Raw genomic sequence first — 22,883 nt, 5'->3', positions numbered from 1 at the left:
CGCCCAGACGTCCAAACCGCGCGTGCGCAGCAACCTCGCCGGCGGGGGCGCGCATGCGCGGCGACCGGCCCGCGCCCGACTGCCTCTCGTGTCATGGCCACGGCTGGGTTTTGGCGCATGCGGACTGGGACGGGCCGCGGCGTGTTGCGGGTGTGCTCTGCGCGGCAGCATGTGAGTGCGGGGCCGGGGCGGGATGGGAGCCGGAAGCGGGGGGTCCGGTCTGGTCCGGTCCGCTCCGCGCTGACTGTCCGGTCTCTCCCCAGGCAGGCCGCCCTGGAGGTGGCGGCGCGGCACTGCCGCGGCGAGATGGAGCAGTACGGGCGCTGCGTGGCCGCCAGCCCCGCCACCTGGCAGCAGGACTGTCACCAGCTCAAGCTCCGCATGGCCCGCTGCGCCTCCTCCCAGTGAGTGCGGCCCGGCCCGGCCCCGCCCCCCCCGCGGGCCCCCCGCCCGGCCCGGCCCCGCCCCCCCCGCGGGCCCCCCGCCCGGCTCCGGCCCCCCCCCCGCGGGCCCCCGGCTCCGGCCCCCCCCGCCCGGCTCCGGCCCCCCCGCGGCCCCCCCCGCCCGGCCTGGCTCCTGGCCCGGCCCGGCTCCGGCTCCCCGCGACCCCCCCCGCCCGGCCCGGCTCCCCGCGACCCACCCGCCCGGCCCCGCCTCCCCCGCCCGGCGGGGTCCCGGCCCCCAGCCCCGCACAGGTGCCCCAAGGGCCTGCTCGCCCCATGGCGCAGCTGGGGAGCAGAGGGGCAGGGACTGTGGGGCACAGCAGGGTATTGAACCCGGTTCTCCGTAGGGTGATGCCAGTGTTGTAACCGCCAGGCCAGCCTGCTCACCCGCTGTGCAGCTAATCACCTGGGGGGCACGTTCCTGACTTCGCTACAGCTGCTTTGAATAGAGATTTAAACATGTTCTTTCTAGGTTTATTGCAGGGAGTATTTAGTCCCCTGTGACAGTCAGCAACGCTCCCCGTGAGGAGCTCAGTGTCTGCGTGTGCTTGCTTTGTTGCAGCCCGATTGTGCAGAAGATCCGCCACGACTGCGCTGAGCCCTTCGCTGCATTTGAACAGTGCTTGAAACAGAACCAGGCCTCCGTGATGAACTGCACGGAGCACGTCAACCAGTTCCTGATGTGCGCCGACCAGGTGAAGCTGATGACTTCAGGTGAATGAAGGCTCAGCTGGAAACTTGAAATCCCATATTCATCTCCAGCACAGGCAGTCTCCCTGCTGGCTTCCCCATCTACCCCCCTGCCAAAAGTGCCTCCCCTGCCCTAGAGATTCCTTCCGAGAGTGAGATTGGAGATCAGTGCTCATTCTTTACTTGACCTCTCTGCTGAGACTGACAGTAAGTGCCAATCGTAACAGTGGTTCTTGTGGTAGTGACACTAGACCCCTAGAAGCCAGACTAACCAGCTAGCTTGTTTCACCTAGGTCTCCAAATGGGTATCAGAAGGTAATGACTTTGTCACTATGAGTTTGCGCTGACAGCCATGTGATGGAAAAACCCTGACACTGTTGCCAATCCCTTGAGCCATCTTGATTGTCGCCATGAGTTCATGACTTCACTCTGACTTTATGAACCAATCTGGAGCAGTGGGTTTGTGCAGTAATGTACATCAAGCTTTCAGCTTACATTGCTCCACTGAGCACTTCCTTTCAAAGGTTTTGTGCTTTGATGGAGCAGTATTAAAATAAAATCATCTTACTAAGTTTGTGGAAACCCCTAGAAAGCTGCAGAATTACTTCTCATCAGCTGTCTGTAAACGCTGTATCCTCAGCACTAGAGTTTCACGTATATGCATAACCACTGACTTTCATTCCTGCTGTCCTTCCACAGGGGACGCTGAGAACCTTCACCTTCAGGAATGAGACAAACTTTCCCAGCTGTGGAGCCTCATTCTAATGGTTCCTGGCAGAAAACACAGCATGGTACGAGTCCCCACACTCTGACTTCCCTCAGTTTCTGGTCACATGCACCTGAACAGTTGGATTCACAGCAGAACATCAGAATGTTTCCAATCTCTTGGCATTTGTCAGTATGCTGTTAGTGCTGCCTCTTGTCTCTGCCGGTCGCACAGCCCTGACCAGCACCATTAACTCATAAGCTACAGAAACTGTATTAAAGTGACCATAAAGACTCGACTCTGCACTGAGATTGAAGGTGGAAATTGGTCCTTAACTTGTCCTGTTTACTGTAACATGTATTCTTTCCTACTCCCTGCAATATTTAGGCACGGTATTTCTGTGCCCCAATAAAATAATTCTTAAAGACTAAGAGCTGGCTCTGGCTTCCTCCAGTTGATATGGGGAGCTGTTGTGAGGGTCTGGCTGACAGCATTGAAATCCGGGTGATAACTGAAGAGAGAACATCAATCTGTTTAGGTCCCAAATTTGAACAGCCTCAAAACTATTCCTCACTCCCATTGCTGGCAAATGTTCCTGAAAGGCTATAGACTAGCATGTCCTATGCTCTGCTTTGGAGCCAGCAGAGGGAGCCTTGTCAACAGCAGAGCTGTAGGGCTCTCTCATAGCTAGCACTGCATGTGTTTGAAATGCTTTACAAAACCTGACCATTGTAGAAATGAGACAACAAATTCCTAAATGCTGGGGGAACATTGATGTTCACCATATGGGGGAGGGGAAACAGGTGATGGGGGAAAAAGAGGTTATTTCAAGGTGGCAAACAATGTAGGGGAATTAAAATGACACAAAACACAGTGGATTGTTCTTGTGAGAGGAATGAACAACAGGAGGTTTGGCCTTGTGAATCCTTTGAGTTCCTCACTCTGTAAAGAGAGCCATCCTGAGCATGCCTAAAGCAAGAAACACCATGTCTGCTGGCTAGGGCAAGAGTATGGGGAGTTAGGACTCCTGGGTTCAATTCCCAGCGCTTCTGCTGTTTTGATTTCCGTCCTTGGATGAGTCTCTGTGGTGTTGTGTAATGTGCTGTGTGTGAAACAGGGTTAAGTCCTGCCTCCCACCGGAAGTGTAAGGCTTAATTTGGGCTCTGAAGTTCTTTGAGATACTCAGAGGCCCTAGAGAAGGATAGCTCTGTTCCCTCTGATATGCTTATACAGATTTTGCACTGCATCCGTTTGGCTTCCTAACAACAGCTTCATGGCTGTGAGCACTAGAAACGTGAGAACTTAGCTTTGCCAGGCTGCTGGGGCTGCCCAACAAGTGAGACTGGTAAGGGGCCAGGAACACAGGCAATGCAACCCTGCTCAGGGAAGTGAGCTCTATGCCTTGTACAGAAACAAGGATGTCAGATCACATGTTACTTGAGTCCAATATTCTAAATCCCACTGTAATTCTGTAGCATGCTTAAATTTGAGGCAGCCACCTTTCACATGGGCTCAGCAAGGACCAAGAGGTTTATCTGTAACCTGGTTCCCAACTATTTCATTCTCCCTGGCCAGGACACATTATTCCTTGTCCGCCTTTCAGCCGAGACAGGTGGCCAGGTTCCTGCCTTTGAGCATGTGGTGTTCGGTGAACGTAATTCGCCATCTTCCAATAGCCCAGCTTGGCAGAGATTCCCCTCTCCAGGGAGGTGGTGGCAGATTGAAGGTTGTCTGTTCCAGCTGGCTGATAATGCTTTTGTGCTGCTTGCTGTAACCCCGTTAGCTGCTGTCCTCTACCCCAGAGGTGGCTGCATTTCCATCGTGATGTGATTTGTGTGTGGGGGATCACTTATAACTAAGGGTATTTTAGAAATAAACTAGTCAGGAAGCATTTTTCTGCTTTCATCCCTTTAAAGCACTGTGAGCTGCTCAAAGGGGATCCAATTTGCTTAGTAACAAAGTGGTAGGAAAGTTGGGAGGGGAAGTGATGGCCACTCAGCTTTGGAGTGAATTTAGAGAGAGACTGCAACTGCCTGTAGAGATGGAAAAATCTATTTTTAGCTGATCCCTTGGGATTATTTATAGCAGCTAGGGTCCCTTTAGTCATAAAAATCTGTAGTGGGAAGAGCTTTATTAAGGCCACTATTATGCAGGAACGAAGGTGCTTTACATGTTGTTGAAATTGTATTGAAATGTCAGGCTGTCAGCAGAAAAGCCATTTTTCATTATGCTTAGGGTGCACTGGGCCCCCTTTTAAGCCCAGCTACGTCTCCTGCTGCTCAGCAGCCTGAGCCACTCCATTATTACTTATTCCGAGTCTATTGCTTTAACCACCACGCTGCTAGGCATCTGTCCATGTCAGCTTGCAGCTGATCAGCTGAACCCTGACAACTGGTCACAAAGTCAACCAGTGACTGAGGAACAGGGAGGATAAAATGCAGGGGTTGCTGCCCCTTGCGCCCTGTATGTTTGGGCTCTGACAATCAAGGTGAACCATGTCTTCTGAGGACATCATTACAAGGCGGTGGTAGGCTTTGTTCTGAATGCAGAATATACGTCATGCACCTTTGGGTAGACTAGGATCATAAAGCCCTGTGTTGCAGGACTGAGGAAAGAACTTGCCCTCATGGGGCAGAATTGCGTAGGTGGCCAGCTTTTAAAAGCATTGCCTTCTCCTAAGTTATCAAGAATTACTGGAGGCAGATACCTGAACTAAATGAACCAGTGGCCTCCCCACATTTGGCAAATCCTCTGTGGAAAGGCAGGGGCAAATGGTCGTATAAATGAAGATCATTACCCGCAGTCGATCTCCTTTCAAGTTGCACATGCACAGGAACCAGCTGGAGGGAGCGTGTGGCATTTTCTCACTCCTTTGCCCTGAAGGATTTTTTAGCTCTGTATAGGATTGCACAGCTGATTGGTTGTAGTCGTCGTCATCTGGCTCTGCAGCCGTGGGGTCTCAAATCTTTTCATAGAGTGAAGTACAGTTTTATAGAGGGCTTGTTTTTTTTCCATGGCCACCTCCTCTTCCCTTTGCAAACATGTGGGCCATCTCCTCTGGCCTGGGATGGAATAAGATCAAGGTGCCAGCTACAGCAGTTGCTGGGATGGGGATGTAACATTAGCGAAGTACCAGTGGGCATCTGGTTTGGTTTAACGCAGTGTAGCTGCTGGAAATAAAAAGGAGGCAGCACCATGGGACCAGCAAGTGCTCTGAAACATAAGATATTGGCTCCTGCAAGAGTCAGGGTTCTGGGTTACACAAGCGAGTGGTCTGATCTGGCAATGCAAATTCTATACTCTTACATCCAACTGCTGTTTTGGGGCAGTTCAGGTTGTTTAGCAATGCTTGGTACCCTCCACAATGGTGAAAACTGAAACTACGGAGAACCCAAAAAGACATATAACGAAACACAAACGTTAGAAATCCAGGAAATGCCCATCCTCATTTCCTGTGTCTTAGGACATGGAGAATCTATTGCATCAGGATGCTTAGAGCCAAAGACTGGCTGGACGCTAGTACAAACTGCATCCCAAGTCAAGAGAGAATAGACCCATACAAACAACTGCAGGAAGCTGTTAGAAGTTAGAGATGCATCAGCATTGGGCTGAGCCATGGAAAAGTCCGCGGGCAGTCAATCAAACCCATACATTCTACTCCACTGCCATAAGCTGCAGAGAGGTTCAGCGAAATTAATCCCAAAGGGCCCAAATCAATAAGTGAGTAAGTCTGTGTTTTCCATGGTGGGAGCCTCACAAATATGAATTTAGAGCCATCTTCTAGTGGATTGGCAATCTTCTTGTTCTCACAAACTTAAAACAGACCAGAAATAAATACTCAAACCCTGCAGAATCCACAGATTGGAGCCTAAAAAACTCCAAGTTCTAAGTTACTTCAGAACCTCTAGAACATTTCTGGCTGTCACAGACATTTGACACATTCTCACTCTGGGGGTTAATTCTATTGGGGTGTTCTCCCTTTAATTCACACACGACCCCTGTCTGCCCCTGCAATAACAGGCTTTTTTGGAGGACGCACCACTGAGGGCAGAAATGGAAGCTTTATTTCAAATCACTTCATCTTCCAGCATGGACATTCCTTTCCTCTGCCCAATAACGATCTCTCAACTACCTTTCTGCATTTTGGTTTTCTCCCCTTTCACTTGTTCTGGATTCTTGTTTCTAGCCAAGAGGCCGTGTTGGCTGATAAGTGTAACAGGGGCCTGGGCGTCAGGACTCCTGGGTTCTCTTTCCAGCTCAACCAATGATTTGCTGTGTGACCTTGGGACTAGTCACTTCACCTTTCTTTGCCTCTTTTTCCTCATCTCTGAAACACATAACACCTGTTTTGCCAGGGAGTAATGAGGGTTAGCTAAGTAATGCACATAAAGGTCTTTGAGGTCCACAAAAGAGAGAAAGCCAAAGATCATTTAGTTCAGTTAATTCTTTGCTGTTTTTTCTCGGTTTCCTTTTGATTTAGAACCCTCTGAATATGAAATTAAGTGTGCTGGGAGTCTTGCAGCCTGGTACTTTAACTTCTGTTGAAGTCAAGTTTCCTTTCAAGTGGAACTTTAAAACCAACAAGGTGAATTACACATGAGCCTAGAATGAGGAACTAACAAAAACATCCCTTTAATTTTTCATCCAGAAAATGCTCTAATTTTACACTCTGTTTCTCTTATTTAAAAGAGCCATAAATCAGCATGTTCCTTTGGTGTCGGCAGTCACGGTGGGAGATTTAGTACTGCTGGCAGGTCCAGGGCTGACCTGGGCAGTGGCAGAGGGTAGAGAGCTGTGCAGAACCACATTCCATTCACACACACTGTTGCTTTACTTGGCTCTCATCCAGCTGACATCAAGTCGCTGCTAAGCATGAAAGAGGCTGCATGGACAGGGGAGCACCCTTGTCTTCTGGTCAACCATCCTCTTTAAAGTGTTTAGCTAGACATACGGAAAAGAAACACATCTGAGCACAAGACTGGGAGTTGGGAACTCCTAGGTCTTAATCCCAGCAAAGACATTGGTATGCTGGAGCCCTGGGAAAGGCTAACAGCCTCCTTCCCTGAAAAAAAACCCCACATATTTGTCTTCTGACATCTAGAAGTGAAGGGCCATCAGACTGAATGGTGGTTTCCAGCCTGCATCCCTTACAGAAAAGGGAGGCAGTGCAGGGTAATGGCTACTGCACTTGGTGTTAGTATTCTCTGGGTTCTAGTCCTAGCTCTGCAGTGGACTGTGCTGGGGCCTGAGGAATGTGTCTTAACCTCTCTGTGGCCCTGTCTCCCCACACGTACAATGGGGTAACACTTCCCTACTTCCCATGATTGTTCTGAGCCTTAATTCTTTCACGTCTGTCAAAGGCTTTGAGAAGCAAAGTGTTACTGCTTCATAGAGAAACAGCATGGCATCAGGCACCTATCAGTGACAGTCCATGCCACAAAACAAACCAATGTCAACTTACTGGTACTCAGCAATGCCACACGTGTGGAGCCATGCTAGCCTCCCGTGTCACAAATACCAGAGCAGACGAACAGGAAGGAACAGCCTAGGAAGATGACAGCAAACAAACCAAGAAAGCAGAGGCCTGGGGCATATCAATAAGAGAACCCAGCAGTTCTGATCCAGTCAGAAGCTTTTGGACAACCCAGAGCCACGCAGTCCGGGGACACAGCACTAAAACTCAGCTAGCACCTGATTGTCCATTAGGTGGGAGTCACGCACCAGGAAAAGCCACCGTTTACCAATCCGGGTGATTCAGGGCCAGCTCGGAGGGCACAAAGTGATCAATGACATTGGTCAGCAGAGGGGGCGAGAGTTCACACTCAGGATATCCTGGGATCTTCTCACACGCACAGTTACGCCTCCTGCCCCTTCACCTTTACAACAGCTGCTGCCCACTGGCACTGATGTCAGCCGGCCCTTTGTCTCAGTTCCAAGCCCCTTGTCATTCCTTGGTGGCAAGAGCTGAGGGTTGCTGCTGCAAAACGCATTGGGACAAATTGCAGCCCTTGGGAGCCGCAGAAACTACCTGGCAACGCTGATGATACTAAGAGCATCTCTGTCCTTCAGAATGATGCTGAGATCAGAGAAGCAACAGGACTTTGCTTGGCAAATATGCTAGTTTTTCAAACTATAAGGACTTCAGCTGTTGGTTTGGTGCCTACGGGCTGACTAGCCACTTCTTGATTCAAAACAAGTTCAGACTATGTCAGAGTGAAGTTCTGCTAGTTCTCCTAATTGGGGTCAGTCTAACTGGCTGTGGTCCCCTCCTTCAGTTCTTGCAAGTGAATCTCAACATTGGTTCTGAAGCTCAGGTCACCGTCATCTTAGACTCCCCAGCACTAGTGGTCCAGCACCTAGGATAGTTCTTCACATCATTTACCAGTGTCGTATTTGTTCATATGGGGAATTCAGTTTCTCTTGCAGCTAACTGTAACTGACTCTTGGTGTTGTATTTGCTGGTTCTTTATCAAAGTAAGAACAGCTGTTAGCACTAGTTCCTCACTTCTTGCTCCAGGGTGTCTGACCCCAGGGAAAGATGAGGTTCTGATTAAATGTCCCTCTGAAGAACTCAGGCCAAATCCCCATGGGATTGCACAGCAAGTAGCTAGATGGACAGACTTAGATCTAATCTAAGCAGAGTGAAGGTACAGACAGTTTGTCTGTCTTTGCTTAGGCAAACTTTAGACTTCAGCTTTAAGTTCGTTTTTATTTCCAAATGTACATGCAAAAACACTGGCACATTACAGCACTGGATCACAATGGGAGCAAAGGTAGGATTTCAGGGGTGAAGCTGCCTCCAGCGCTTGGAGGAAACATATCAATTTGCACATGGTTCACTGAAACATTCTCTTCAAACTTAATCTAAACTGAGACCATTTCTAGTGCAAAAGCTACTGAAAGAAAGAAAGAAACAGCGCTGGGAGTTTTCAGTCTCATTTCTTATGGGCGGAGAGACACACAACAGAGGTGGGAATGGACCGAGTGCAGCAACTCAGGCTGGAAGGAGCAGGGAAAAACTGCTTCCACAGAACTTGCCTGTGGGGATGGAGGTAACTCACAAATTGCCAGGTCCCCCAGGAGAGGACACTCCCCTTAAATGAAACATCAAAATGTCTGTAAACTATTTACACAACTGCCTGAAAGGCAAAAATCATCCAATACTGATGACCGTGGGAGGATCCAGATAAAAAGTATCATTTTGTAAACAAAGAGGCAAGGGGACTGCCCGTGGATGAATGGCACATTTACACAACTGTATTAATGGGGGAAGCAATGATGGTATGAGCTTTACGAAGGTTCTGGTTCAGTTATGCACCAGTTTTTTGTGCCTGGTCTCCATGAGCTCCCTTGACTAGATGGGGAATTCCTGATAGACGGCAACACATATTGGGAATGGGTCTCTTGTGCTCCCAAAGCTCATGATTATTAATGTTCACAAATTGCTCCCACAGAAATACAGCAATGATAACTATTAGCCTTTTCTTCCTTTACATTTGAGAAGGGTTTGCATAACTTGGAAACCAGATTGATGAAGCGGGGGAGCTTAGAACCAAATCGACACTATGTACAGAAACATCAGTGAGCCAGGTTCTCTGATAGCTGCAACACAAACCTAACTGCTGGATTTGCAACTCTAGGGATCAGGGTTTAAATGTCCTGCTCATGCCAAGTTATTATTTTCCATTGGGGATGTCCTCTCCTCAGTGAGTGTTTGAATAACTGAGTGAAGGCAAATTCTGGAGGCTCTTACTCCTTCCACCAGCCTGCGCAAAACGGGGCTCACAGGGAACCATTTGCCATTTCTGGGGGTGCCAGCTGTCCATACAGTATCCGAAACATAAAATACTGGGTGAGTGAGTAAAGAATTTTCTTCTTAAATATCTGATTTAAACTTCCACTCACTCTCTCCTGCTGTCTGTTGCATCTTTTATAAACCTTCCATGCCAAAACCCCAACCCTGCCTGCTAATCTCTAACCCTAAACTGCCCCACACTGAGAGCTTGTAAGAACTTCATGCTTAGAGAAGTGTTGGTCCTCCCCATCCAAAGAAACAGTGCTGTCTCTCAGCGGAATCTGGGCGTCCTACCTGCTGCTTTCAAAGCCACGGACAAACTCAGTCTGTTGGAGGGGAAGTGACTTGGCACAGAGCACATTCCAAGATAACGCAATTGAACCCTTTCTTCGCCTCATGTATTTGAGGGAAGCAAAACACTGGGAAGATCCCAGTGAACTGGGTAAATAGTTAGGGGGAGAAATCCCACTCAAGATGGAAACATGTAGGGAGGGGTTTCTGGTAAGAACATTTTTAAATAATATCTGTTCACACCACTAGTTTTAAAAGAAACAAACAGCAGCCAGTGAAGACAGCATCTGCAGTGTTACAGCTGTGAGAATGAGATCTTCACTCCACTTTAAATGGATGGAGTGAGCCTCCTTTTAAAGGGAGGGGTGCAGAGGCAGTTGGGAGAGGCTGATACACCATTCTAGATGTGTTACTCTCTTCAGGGACATGTCCCTTGGCTTCCTCGCATCATAACAGAGACCAAATAATCTTTTGTTCCTGGAGGTGAATACTGTCCCCAAGCAAAGCCGTTTCCCTCAGGGACCAACCTGTCTTGCATTTCTCCATGGTGTCAGCCATTAAAAAGCCTAAATCACCCCCCTTGCAGGCAGCCTCCAAAATGGCAGTGGTATCAAGTAGAGGCATCCTCAGTCACTGGCCTTCCCCAAGGAAAATGAATGTTTTCCCATGACGCAGGCCCAGGAGGGGGCAGGCTGGTGAAATCCCTCGCAGCGGGGCACAATGGCACCACAAATGGATCAGCTGCACCAAGGTTTAAATAAATGCAGCCAACAGAGGAGATGCCGCTTCCAAGCCTGACTCTGGGCAACTTGGCCAGTCTCGTTTGAAGAATGTAATGCTCTAAAGCATAAACACTGGACAAACTGCTACAGTTACAGCTAAACAACATCATGTCACCCATCTACTTGTGGCTAGAGAAAAGGAGGGGAGAGGCAACGCAGTTGAGTCCTCTGGGCTGTGGAAGGTCCTCATGAATTAGTGCTTATGTGCTTGGCAAACCCAGCCGCCTCTTCCATTGTGCGGGGTTCAAAGAGTTTCTCTGAAGGGTTATTTCTCCTCCCCACTCCTCCTTCTGAATTCAGAACAATGTCTGTCCAAGACACTCACAAACGGACCAGGACTTTCCCATGGTCAGGAGGTGAAGTAGGAGTTCTGCATAGAGTAGAGTCGGTCAATGGGGTTACCCACTCGGGCTTGGAGGAGGTTGGCTTCGGCTGTTGACAGCAGGCAGTCTCCCAAGTGGCTGATGCTGTCGCTGTCCATGTCATGGAAAACACCTTCCGAGTCTAGAGGAGGAAGCAAAGGAAAGTGAGAGAAAGACAATGGTGAAGTAAGCCGGTACGGTCAGGTACGCCGTACCTTTAAGACATTTATTGCCGGTACACCCTACCAGAAAGACACATTTTCAAGAATTAATTGTAGAGCCCTTCGCAGATACAAGTATCTATCTGTAGATGCGGATATCCACGAATAGAAATCGGTATCTGCTGAACTGCAGGGCTCTCCCAGGAACTGCAGCGGCGAAAGGAGCAGAACATGGGGCCGCGGCTCTCAGGAGCCAGTGCGGCTGTACTGTCCCCAGCCCTGTCCTCCGGCAGGGCTGTACAGACCCCAGACAGGAGACACAGTTGTGTGGAAGGGCGGGGGGGGGGGGGCTGGGAGCGGTACGGCTGGGCCGGAGGAGCTGCCGGTGCGGGGCGCTGGCTCCTGGGAGCAGCATCCCCATGTTCTGCTCCTTTCGCCACTGCAGTTCCCGGGAGCACAAGGCCCAGCCTCCCCCCAGCCTCTCACCCCTGGTCAGGGCCTTACGCACTCTTAAATCCTGCTTAAATCTTCAAATTAGGACGTAAGTGGCACTTGAATGGTGTCTAAGTCTTGTGATGTGCCCTGCGCAGCAGGGAGGGGTTGGTGGGCAGCGAGCTAGGACTTGTGCTGGCCCTGAATTTCACCCTATGTCCGAGGGGTGGCCAAAATTACTGACCCTTCGAACCACATATGACAGTTTTCAGAAGTTCAAGAGCCAGGGCATTGGGGTGGCCAACTTTCTAATCGTACAAAACCGAACAGTCTTGGCCCACTCCTGCCCCGCCCCTTCCCTGAGGCCACACCCCTGCCCTAACCTGTCCCTTCTGAGGCCCCGCCCTGACCACCCCTTCTCTGAGGCCCCGCCCCTGCTCTGACCCGCCCCTTCTCTGAGGCCCTGCCCCTGACCACCCCTTCTCTGAGGCCCCGCCCCTGCTCTGACCCGCCCCTTCTCTGAGGCCCTGCCCCTGACCACCCCTTCTCCGAGGTCATACCCTTGCCCTGACCCACCCCTTCTCTGAGGCCCCGCCCCTGCTCTGACCCGCCCCTTCTCTGAGGCCCCGCCCTGACCACCCCTTCTCCGAGGTCATACCCTTGCCCTGACCCACCCCTTCTCTGAGGCCCCGCCCCTGCTCTGACCCGCCCCTTCTCTGAGGCCCCGCCCCTGCTCTGACCCGCCCCTTCTCTGAGGCCCCGCCCTGACCACCCCTTCTCCGAGGTCATACCCTTGCCCTGACCCACCCCTTCGCTGAGGCCTCGCCCCCTGCTCACTCCATCCCCTCCTCCCTTTGTCGCTCGCTCTCCCCCACCCTTACTCACTTGCTCATTTCTACTGGGCTGGGGCGGGGGTTGGGCTGCTGGAGGGGGTGAGGGCCCCGGCTGGGGTTGCGGGCTCCAGGGCGGGGCCAGAAATGAGGGGTTCAGGGTGCAGGAGGGGGCTCTGGGCTGCAGGGGGTGTGGGCTCTGGGAGGGAGTTTGGGTGTGGGACCGGGCTCAGGGCTGGGGGTTGGGAGCCGAGAGAGGGTGCGGGGTGCAGGTGACTCCCAGGAAGAAGCCAGCGTGTCCCTCGGCTCCTAGGCATAGGGGCGGCCAGGCAGCTCTGAGCTGCCTCCGTGTGCAGTTGCCGCCCCCTGCAGGTCCTATTGGAGGCAGTTCCCGGCCAATTGGAGCTGTGGAACACGGTGCAGCGGGGGACATGCTGTCTGCTTCCGGGAGCTGCACAGAGACAGGCAGGGAGCCTGCCAGCCCCACCAACCGGACTTTTAATGGCCCAGTCAGTGATGCTGACCAGAGCCACCAGGGTCCCTTTTCAACCAGATGTTCTGGTCAAAAATCCGATACCTGGCAATCCTACGGGGCACATCTGCCGGGGCTCAGGGCTTCAACCCTGACTGGGCTTGAGGCTTCAGCTCTGCGGGGATGGAGGGGTCTTGGGGTTTTAGCCCTGCAGGGAAGGGGGTCTTGGAACTTCAGCTCCATGGGAGACACCTGACTGGGCTTGGGGTTTCAAGCCCCACTCCTGCTGAAGCCCCGAGCTCTGGCACGTGTGCCTGCAGGGCTGAAGCCGCAGCAGATGCCTCCTGTGCGGCTGAAGCCCTGAGACGCCCGCTCCCCGCTGAGCAGAAGCCAGAGGTGATGCATGAGCGGGACACATGGGATCACTTGCCCCCCACCCCGATTTTTTCCAGGGTTTGTGAACCTTTAAATTGTGCCCCCCCCCACTCTCAGCAGGCACCAGTCGTCTCTGGCAGAAGGCCCTAACCCCACCACCCCGCCGCAGGGCAGAAGCCCTGAGCTCCCCCCGTCTGGTAGGTGAAGAATGTGGGGGGGGGTCCTCCAGGAGCTACACTTTAACTGTAAAAGAGCCGCATGTGGCTCACGAGCCACAATCTGGCCACCCCTGCTATATCCTCTACCTGGCCTTCCCATCCCCCTCCCTTCTCCACCCAGAAAATGAATCCAGTCTGTGAGCCCTAGACCTGAAAGCTTGGGCTTTGTGAGGTACTGCAGGGTGACCTGTCCCATCTTGCTGGGCTATTTCTCCTTATCCCGGGAGACCCCCCCACCCTTCATGGGCACCTTCTCAGGGTAGCTTTGAACCAGAGGCATGAGACACAAATTACCCCTTAAATACTCTGCCATCTGTACAGCTGCCACGTCCTGCCTGGCGTCTCTTTCTGCGCTGGTTGTGGTGGGCATGGGTCAGACAGTAATAACAGTGGGACTGGGTCCTACCACTCCACACTGCGGTTTGAGCTCAGCTCTGGCGTTGAGTCACATCAGCCTCCTCGCCACCCGCTTACCATAGGGATGCAGATGGTCTCCTGGCAGCTGGGGCGGCGTGAGCCCTTGTCTGTACAAGTCTGTGCTGTAGCTGTTCTGATCCAGCGACAGCAGCTGCTGCTGGGGAATCCTGGGATAGGGGACCATGAGCCCATCTAGTCCATGAACACTTGCTCCATCTAATGTGGAATCAATGGAACAGGTGGAAGCAGTGGGTACAGAATGTGATAATATGTTCTGATGTATTATAATCATAGAATCATAGAATATCAGGGTGGGAAGGGACCTCAGGAGGTCATCTAGTCTAACCCCCTGCTCAAAGCAGGACCAGCCCCAACTAAATCATCCCAGCCAGGGCTTTGTCAAGCCTGACCTTAAAAACTTCTAAGGAAGGAGATTCCACCACCTCCCTAGGTAACGCATTCCCGAGGTAATGTTTCACCACCCTCCTAGTGAAAAAGTTTTTCCTAATATCCAACCTAAACCTCCCCCACTGCAACTTGAGACCATTACTCCTTGTGCTGTCCTCTTCTACCACTGAGAATAGTCTAGAACCATCCTCTCTGGAACCCCCTTTCAGGTAGTTGAAAGCAGCTATCAAATCCCCCCTCATTCTTCTCCTCCGCAGACTAAACAATCCCAGTTCCCTCAGCCTCTCCTCATAAGTCATGTGTTCCAGACCCCTAATCATTTTTGTTGCCCTTCGCTGGACTCTCTCCAATTTCTCCACATCCTTCTTGTAGTGCGGGGCCCCAAACTGGACACAGTACTCCAGATGAGGCCTCACCAATGTCGAATAGATGGGAATGATCACGTCCCTCGATCTGCTGGCAATGCCCCTACTTATACAGCCCAAAATGCCATTGGCCGCCTTGGCAACAAGGGCACACTGTTGACTCATATTCAGCTTCTCGTCCACTGTAACCCCTAGTTCCTTTTCTGCAGAACTGCTGCCGAGCCATTCGGTCCCTGGTCTGTAGCGGTGCATGGGATTCTTCCGTCCTAAGTGCAGGACTCTGCACTTGTCCTTGTTGAACCTCATCAGATTTCTTTTGGCCCAATCCTCTAATTTGTCTAGGGCCCTCTGTATCCTATCCCTACCCTCCAGCATATCTACCTCTCCTCCCAGTTTAGTGTCATCTGCAAACTTTCTGAGGGTGCAATCCACACCATCCTCCAGATCTTTAATGAAGATACTGAACAAAACCAGCCCCAGGACCGACCCTTGGGGCACTCCACTTGATACCGGCTGCTAACTAGACATGGAGCCATTGATCACTACCCATTGAGCCCGACAATCTAGCCAGCTTTCTATCCACCTTATAGTCCATTCATCCAGCCCATACTTCTTTAACTTACTGACAAGAATACTGTGGGAGACAGTGTCAAAAGCTTTGCTAAAGTCAAGGAACAACATGTTCACTGCTTTCCCCTCATCCACAGAGCCAGTTATCTCATCATAGAAGGCAATTAGATTAGTCAGGCCTGACTTGCCCTTGGTGAATCCATGCTGACTGTTCCTGATCACTTTCCTCTCCTCTAAGTGCTTCAGAATTGATTCCTTGAGGACCTGCTCCATGATTTTTCCAGGGACTGAGGTGAGTAATACAGTAGTGCCCACTGACCTCCACCAGGATCAGGCTCCACTGTAATGGGCCCTGCAAATTACATGGGGCTCTGCACAAATATGCAGTAAAAGACTGTTACTTTGGGCCAGATTCTGTGTTCGGTTACTTTGGCATAAATTGGGAGTGACTCCACTGAAATCCATGGATTTATTCTGGATTTACACCTGTGGAACCGAAGCCAAAGATTTTCAGAAGTGACTAATGATTTCTGGGTGTCCAACTTGAGACACGTGAAAGAGACCCAGAAAGTGCTGAGTACCTGCCCTCTGGAAATTGGGCCCTTTTCATCCAAAATCACAGGCCATTGCTGGAAATCTTGTCCTGCCATTAGAGTATGGCTCTAAACTGCTTGTGACAAGATTTTTATGACAGGTCCATATTGTCAAGTGATTGAGTGTATCTCTGTTGGATTCTTTTCACCATCATTAGGGTGCTGTGCAGAGAAGGGGCTGTTAGTATGGGAGCATGGGACCCTTAATCCCGGAGTAAAAGGTAAAATGGCCATAAATTAAAAATGGGTTTTGTTATGTAAAAGCTAAACTGAAGAGACTCCCAATTCACCTGTTGGTAAAATAACTGAGCCCCTGTTGCGTAGTCAGACACAACGGACATCAGATGTACTGAAGCATGCAAAGATCACAATTAATTTTCACTCTCCTACAGCCCCTTCCTTACATCTGAGGACTAAAAGAGATTTAAAAAGAGATTTACAAAACATTGTGACAACCCTGAACTCGTTTCAGAGTGGTACCCGTGTTAGTCCGTATCAGCAAAAAGAATGAGGAATACTTGTGGTAGCTAAGGTGCCACAAGTACGCCTCGCTCTTTTTCCTAGGAAGTAGGTTTATCATAATTGTACAGATTATGAGGCAGAGAGGGGAAGTGACTTGCCCCAGGTCTCAAAGGGATTTTAGTAGAGCGGGGACTGAAACTCTGGAATTCCAAGTCCCAGACCTGTGCTTTACACATTATACCATTTTTTCCTCCGACAGTCTGCCAGGAGGAGCTAATCTAGACTTTCCCCTTTACTTCCTTTCCCCTCAGCTATGCCAGTGCACCTCAGTCCTGCCTTGCAGCACCCCCGCTCCACGCCCGCACAGCTCTGCCGACCCCACTCAGTCCCAGATTGCTTCCTCCCTGCTATTGCAGGGAGCTGATCCCAAGGCTCTGCCAAGCCTCACCTTCACTGTCATCATTGCTCTGTCTGCTGCTGCGGCCGGTCCCACGGCCGCTCCCTAAACGCGGGTTGCCCAGCTGCTCCTGCTCCTGCTGTTGCTGCTGCTGCTGCTGCTGTCTGCGAGCGATCTTCTTCATCTGCCAGCAGAAGCAAGCAAGGCCCTAAATTTGTATTAGGGGTCTGGCTGGGGAAATGCACTGCAGTTAGCTCCCTGCTGGGCAGCTGCCTTCTCCCTCTCCAGTGAAGGAGCAGTGCAGATATTACACAGACACTTGTCCTGAAGCAGAGAGAGCCTCATTAGGGTTTCATGTTGCCCCAACAGGCCCTGGGAAGCACAGAATATCAGAGCAAAGAGCACACCAGCCATGGCCTCAATCCACCCCTATGTGCCACTGTCTGGGAGCAGGGTCTTTTCACCAGCTCCGCACAGGTTGGGGAGGCCCCCTGTGTAGGGGGAGATTCTCAGAGAGCTGTTTCTGCCCTGTTACACTGCCAGAATGGTGCAAAGGGCCTCAGTGCAATTGAGAATCAGGGCCACAGAGCTTGGTTCCGACGAGAAAAGCAGTCACTCACCTTGGCTCTTTGATTCTGGAACCAGACCTGCACCACCCGGACCGTCAGGCCTGTCTCAGCTGCGAGGGTCTCTCTCACCTACCCGCAGAAGGGAGAGGAGTCGGAAAAGGTGGGTTAGAGCTTTGTTATATTGGGAAATGATCAACTCAGCTGATGTTTAGAACAGTGTCCCTAACCTTGTGCACCTGATGGTCCCCTGCCCTTTCCAGATCTTTCCTAGAAACTCACACCTGCTGCAAATCTAGTCTGCTGCCAACAATGAGTCATGTTGACTTGTACATGAAGTGCCTACTCCTAACTTCTGAGTTTTTGTCTGTCCTAGGATTCTAAGTTCCACAGAGAAGTTGTCCGTTCTCAAGAGTTTAGAAAATGATGGGCACAGAAAAGTATCTAAAAGGAGGAATCTCTCACTCCCTGCAGGGAACTGTGCCCCCAAAGGGCAGGGTCCCCTAACTCCTGTTTACCACTTCACTCCTGTCATTACTCTGAATTTACACTGTGAACCCACCAAGGTAGGCAACTTGTCTTTCTATTCATCTGCACAGTACTATAAACACCTGACACTACCTAGAGGAGAAAGAGAACAAGAGAAGCTGCTGCCTGTGAAACGGCTCAGAGTGGTCCTAATTCCCCTCATGCCATCCTTCACACGAGTGGACAGTGGGCGTGAAACGCTCTCAGACCAGAAGGCACCTACTCTGCACTGGCATAAATGACAGCACAAGATGCAGGGTAGTGGAACTTCTGGCCCAGTGTGTGCATCTCCTCTCTAACCATCTGCACTGAAATGAAAACAAGCTGGCTGCCAAGCTGCGCTGAGGCTTAAAGCTGCCGTGCACAGAAAGGGAGTCAGCAGATAGCCACGGTATATGCGCCACACTGCTGCTGGGCCAGACGCATGTCAGAAGGGAACCTGGTCTCTCTCTTCCGGAGTCCCCTGTGATGTGTTCTGGAAGTACTTGCTTTGCAGCCCAGCTGGGAGTGTAGAGGCAGGACTCTGGGCTTTGAGGCCATAGGACTACAGGGTGGGGTTGCGAGCATAAAAGCCGGGCTGGGGACTCTGGCCCAGGCAGTGAGGAAGCTCCCTCCTGCACTCTACCTTTCTGCAGGGTTTGGAGGAAACCTCAAAGGAGGCCTTGAAAGCCCGTCGCTGCTGAGTGGTGAGAATGGTGCGTGGGCGCTTGGAGCGCTTGTGGTCCTTGCCTTCCTCGCCTCCTCTGCCGTGGGAGTGGCTGCCATCCTCATCCTCGCTTTTCACTGGAAGGGGAACCGTTAGCTGTTACTGCCACGGGCAGGCCTGGGCCTCTCTGGCTCAACTGCTGTAGCAGCGAAGCCAGGAAATTTCCTCCCCTTTCAGGGTTTTGGTCCCTTACGTCCTCAGCAAGGGCCATGACCTTAAGGGCTCCTGTCCCGAGATACAGTGCATAGGACCAGCAAGGCCCATCTAGCCCAATATTATTCCCTATTGGCTAGCCCAGATCAGACCAATGGACCTTTCTATCCCAGTATCCACCCACCCCTGACCCTTCAGATCAGACCACTAGTGTCCCCGCCATTCACTCCCTCCCTGCCGCTCTGGATCAGACCAAGGGGCCATCGGTCTAGCCCAAGGTCCCGGCTCGTGGCTCAGACAGTGGTCAGTGGACAGATGCTTCAGAGGACACAGACTGGACCCCTCCATGGGCATCCCACATCTCCCAATCTTACAGCCCTGTCCCCTGGGGACCAGGCAGTATCCCTGCAACACCCTACATTAGCAGTGCCATGAACCCCAGCGCTGAGGGGGTTGGTCCTCTGACCCCCGCAGTCCCAGCCCTGTGGGGGGGGTCCACTCGCTCCATCCCCTCCTTCTCTGTTGGCCCCGAGGAGGTAGGTCCCCTGTGGCCCCTCACCAGACTCCGTGGGTGCAGGGCTGATGGCACTCAGCATCTCCTTCTCCTTCTCATAGTCGCCGCGGCACAGCAGCTGCCCCTCCTTGAGCACAAACTCGTCCCCACGTTGCAGGCGCCGCTCGCACTCGCAACAGAAGAAGCAGTGGACGTGGTAGACGTTCTCCAGCACCCGCATGATGAATTCAGATGGGGCAATCGCCTTCAGGCAGCTGCTGCACTTGGTCTGGAAGAGCCTGTGTGGCCAGGGAGGGAACAAAGCAGTCAGCCAGGGACGAGGGGTTAGGGCTACGGGGGCAGCGGCGCTAGGAAGGACTCAGGGGGTATTGGAGCTATGGGAAGTATTGGGTTGATAGGGCTAACACCTAGATTCTGGAGTGGTTTAAGGGGGTTCCGGTTATGACTGGGGCTTCAGTGGTCAGAGCAGTGGCTCAGGGTGAGGGTTGTTCTCTGCTAGACACTATAGATACGGACGGGCACTGTGATGCCACGGTATAAATGCCTGCACTGATAACTGGAACAGGTAGAGCAGATGTATGAGGGGTCAGGAGTCCCACCAGTCAGGGGGCTCCGCAGCTGCTGGGAAAGGCTCCAGTTCTCCCTTGCGGCGGGGAGGACAGAAAACAGCAGCATCGGGTGCTCTGGGGGCTGACACAGGCCCCAGGCCACTGAGGCAGGGTCGGGCTGGGCCTGCCAGGCGCTCCCAAGCAAGTCTGGTGGTTCTGAACAGGATGACAGAGAGCAAGTGAGTTTGGGTTACCAGCTCAGTGACCTGGTGAGGGGGAGGAGAGGGGGTGTGGGAAAGGGCCCAGGGAAGCACCACAAAGTGGAATATGGAAACCAGGGGCCAGGTCATTAGCCGGTATAAAAAGGCCATTGGTGGAGTCAAAGGAGCTGTGCTCGCTGACCTTCGCTAAGGATTCGGCCCTACAGGTATCAAAAATAACCCCTAGATGGGTAGTGGTTTCACTGGGCTAGGTCCACTGCTCCTGGCTCATGCTGCCCCTGACTTCCCCAGCTAGCTCTGCAAGGAACACGCCTGCCCGGCCTTTCAACTCCCTGTGGAGTCAGCGCCCACGCTGCCCTCCTGGGTGTGGCTGAGCTGTCCCAAGTGCCTCTTCTGCCCTTGAATGAACTTTGCTGGAGGCTCATTCAGGGCCGATACCTCTCACTCTATTCAGGCCAGTGGAGTCAGTGAATGCAGCCTGAGGACAGAGAAGCCCCCAGGGACCATGGTACCCGGCTCAGTCTGTTAGTGTGGTCTCAGCAGGTAAGGCTTCCTTCGAGACCCCTAAACTCATTTTAATAACGTAGTCCCTGGGGACTGTATGGATCCGGCACGGGGAACCCCGGAGGAGGCTGTTTGTGGCCCTTGCGGCGTCCTGAGAGAGAAATAAACAATCGCTGAGTGCCCGGTGTTCAGAGCAGATGGTTCTGATGAAGTAATTTGGGATCTAAACAAATGTGAGCATGGTGGCTGCCGGCTGACAGCTTCCATTTAGCCACTTGACAAGAGAAAGTAATAAAATGGGGATTAATTAGGCTGTTGTTTAAACACACAGGATCTTCCCCACCAGCAGGGAACTCATAAACTGGGATTGAGAACAAGACTGGGTTAATCCTCCTGGCAAACTCTGCGGAGCGGGATGGAGAGGATTACAGGGGAGAGCTCATCCCTTCCAAATACCACCATGGAGCTGTGCTGCGCAATGGCCTTCGCCTGCAGCAGCTGGGACATTCCAACTGGAGCCGCGCGGGATTTCTTGCTGTCTCTCTTTCTCTGTCTGTCTGTGTTCCTCTCCATCTCTCTCCACATCCCCACCCCCACCCCCGTCTTTTTGTGAGTCACGTTTTACTTTAAAAATTGAGTTTGAAATGGAAGTTCAGTATAAAGAAAAACACTGAGTGACGTGTTTAAAAACCAAACCCACACCGACACACTGCCCCAGAGGAGCAGGTGGGATGCATGCTCCAGGCACAGTCCCAGAGGTGGGCTGCCTACAAATCTGTTCCTCTCTGACACCAGCATCCGGTGTGGCAAGCAGAGGTGAAAAGACAAAGTAAACACTTCCGTGTTAACTGTGATCTGTGATCAGTTACAAGCATGTGGCTTATTACCGAGTAACAAGTTATTTATGTTCCTAGACTTTAAGCCTAGAAGGTCCTTACTGTTCATGTAGTCTGACGTCCTGCATAGCTCGGGCCAGACAATTTCACCCAGGGCTTCCTGCAATAGTCTGTGGTTAGGCTAGAGCATCTCTCTTAGAAAGAGACCCAATCTCCATTTATAGACTCCAAGTGATAGAGAATCCACCACATCCCTTTGGAGACTGTTCCAATGGCTAATTACCAGCTAATTACTTATGCCCAGCCACTGGATCTAGGTATGCCTTTGTTTGCTGAAGAGTGCTCTAATACTGGTTGTGGTAACTGTAAAAATGCAAAGCACGAGTCACTGAACGTGCCCAGCCTCTCTTCTGGAATTAGATCTCAACCCAAACCACCCTAACTATTAAATGCAGCGGCTCTCCACTGTCTCCTTGGTTTGCAGAATTTCCCTCCTAGGGATGGGAGTAATTTTTGTATGTACCACACTTGAGACTAAATCTCCATAACATGAAGGTTCTTGGGTCTTTAGAGGGACCGGTCCCATGGATCATGTTTAGTCTCAGCTAGTTCTTCCCAGGAGCAGCAGGCCCAGTCACACTCCTGTAACGTACCCCAACCCTACCATTCTTGTGCATCCAGACATGCAGGCTTTTAGAAGGTGAGGGACAGGTCCAGCATGTGTCTAGCGCTGCAGCCACAACAGTTGAAATACTAGGAATCCAGGAATTATTAGGAATACAAGCCACTCTGCAGGATAGCTCTCCATCCTGACTCCCATTAGTCCGAAGCGGGGATCATGCCCTGAAAGAGGGTTTAGTTCTTGTACAAAATCCTTAAATCCTTACCATGACAGCTATGGACATTTCCATTATGCAGATAAATATCTAAGCTATTTTTAGTCCTTTTTCCTTCCATGCCTTTGACCTCAACTGTATGCCGTAGCAATGAGTGTTGCAGGCTAATTGTTCAGTATTGCTTGGGAGGGGCAGGGAAAGGGAAACTTCCTGACATAAAACTTGCTTTCATCTTGATCCTGCACAGGACAGGGTATGGTAGAGATAAGCACAAGGTCAGGTGAATGTCTTGAGTGTGCAAATGCACATGTGTTTGAGTGTGCATGCACTGGTTTTAAATGTGAAAGCTGTGAGAGGTACTAGGTGGAGCAAAGCTACCTGGAAACAGATATCAGCGCTGGGAGAAGAGGCCTGCCCATTCCCAGCTTCCCAATAGGTGCCAAGCTGACTCGCCCCTTTATCCTATTGCTATTAGAACGAGGCAGTTAGTGAGTCTTGTCTAAAGACCCCTTCAGGTGCTGGCCATCTCACCTGGATTTCATAGGATGGGCTTTCCAGCTGTGATCAATTGAGGGATGCACAGCTGCAGTAACATAACTCAATTTCACATAGGAACTATGTGCCCCACACCCTCCCTCTCCCAAGCTAAGCCCTGAAAACAAATCTGCTCTGCTTTGTACTAATTGAAGAAAACATTCAGCA

At 51.5% G+C, this 22,883-nt stretch overlaps 2 protein-coding genes across 3 annotated transcripts in view; one reads left to right on the top strand and one right to left on the bottom strand.

Moving 5' to 3' along the window:
* The first annotated feature begins 3 nt into the window (after positions 1-3).
* CHCHD5 (coiled-coil-helix-coiled-coil-helix domain containing 5) lies at positions 4-2,270 on the top strand. 2 transcript variants are annotated; one of them, XM_084610182.1, is made up of 4 exons: positions 4-171; positions 264-404; positions 1,006-1,157; positions 1,833-2,270. In XM_084610182.1, coding segments are annotated over exons 1-4 (327 nt in total). In that variant the 5' UTR covers positions 4-169; the 3' UTR covers positions 1,865-2,270. The 2 variants fall into 2 exon arrangements, with proteins under 2 accessions (XP_084466308.1, XP_084466307.1); XM_084610181.1 differs by having other exon boundaries at positions 79-404.
* Positions 2,271-8,528: 6,258 nt separating this feature from the next.
* Positions 8,529-22,883, bottom strand: part of LOC311510328 (LIM homeobox transcription factor 1-alpha-like) — a gene marked incomplete at its 5' end in the record, with an annotated part of 62,031 nt that continues 47,676 nt past the window's right edge. The window contains 6 exon segments of the mRNA XM_084609918.1: positions 8,529-11,211; positions 14,032-14,190; positions 16,821-16,953; positions 17,390-17,467; positions 18,489-18,646; positions 19,282-19,514. Of these exon segments, the coding sequence (XP_084466044.1) occupies positions 11,057-11,211; positions 14,032-14,190; positions 16,821-16,953; positions 17,390-17,467; positions 18,489-18,646; positions 19,282-19,514 (916 nt within the window). The 3' untranslated portion in view covers positions 8,529-11,056.

Source organism: Lepidochelys olivacea (genome assembly GCF_965140295.1).
Source record: "Lepidochelys olivacea isolate rLepOli2 genome assembly, chromosome: 20".
Classification (NCBI taxonomy): Eukaryota; Metazoa; Chordata; order Testudines; family Cheloniidae; genus Lepidochelys; species Lepidochelys olivacea.
Note: the sequence above shows the minus strand (reverse complement) of the source record. Positions and strands in the feature narration are given on the sequence as shown.

Coding starts and splice junctions, on each gene's coding strand:
- CHCHD5 (XM_084610181.1), top strand. CDS start 94: ATGGCCACGGCTGGGTTTTGGCGCATGCGGACTGGGACGGGCCGCGGC. Junction 405..1,005: donor GCCCGCTGCGCCTCCTCCCA/GTGAGTGCGGCC, acceptor GCTTTGTTGCAG/CCCGATTGTGCAGAAGATCC. Junction 1,158..1,832: donor GGTGAAGCTGATGACTTCAG/GTGAATGAAGGC, acceptor GTCCTTCCACAG/GGGACGCTGAGAACCTTCAC.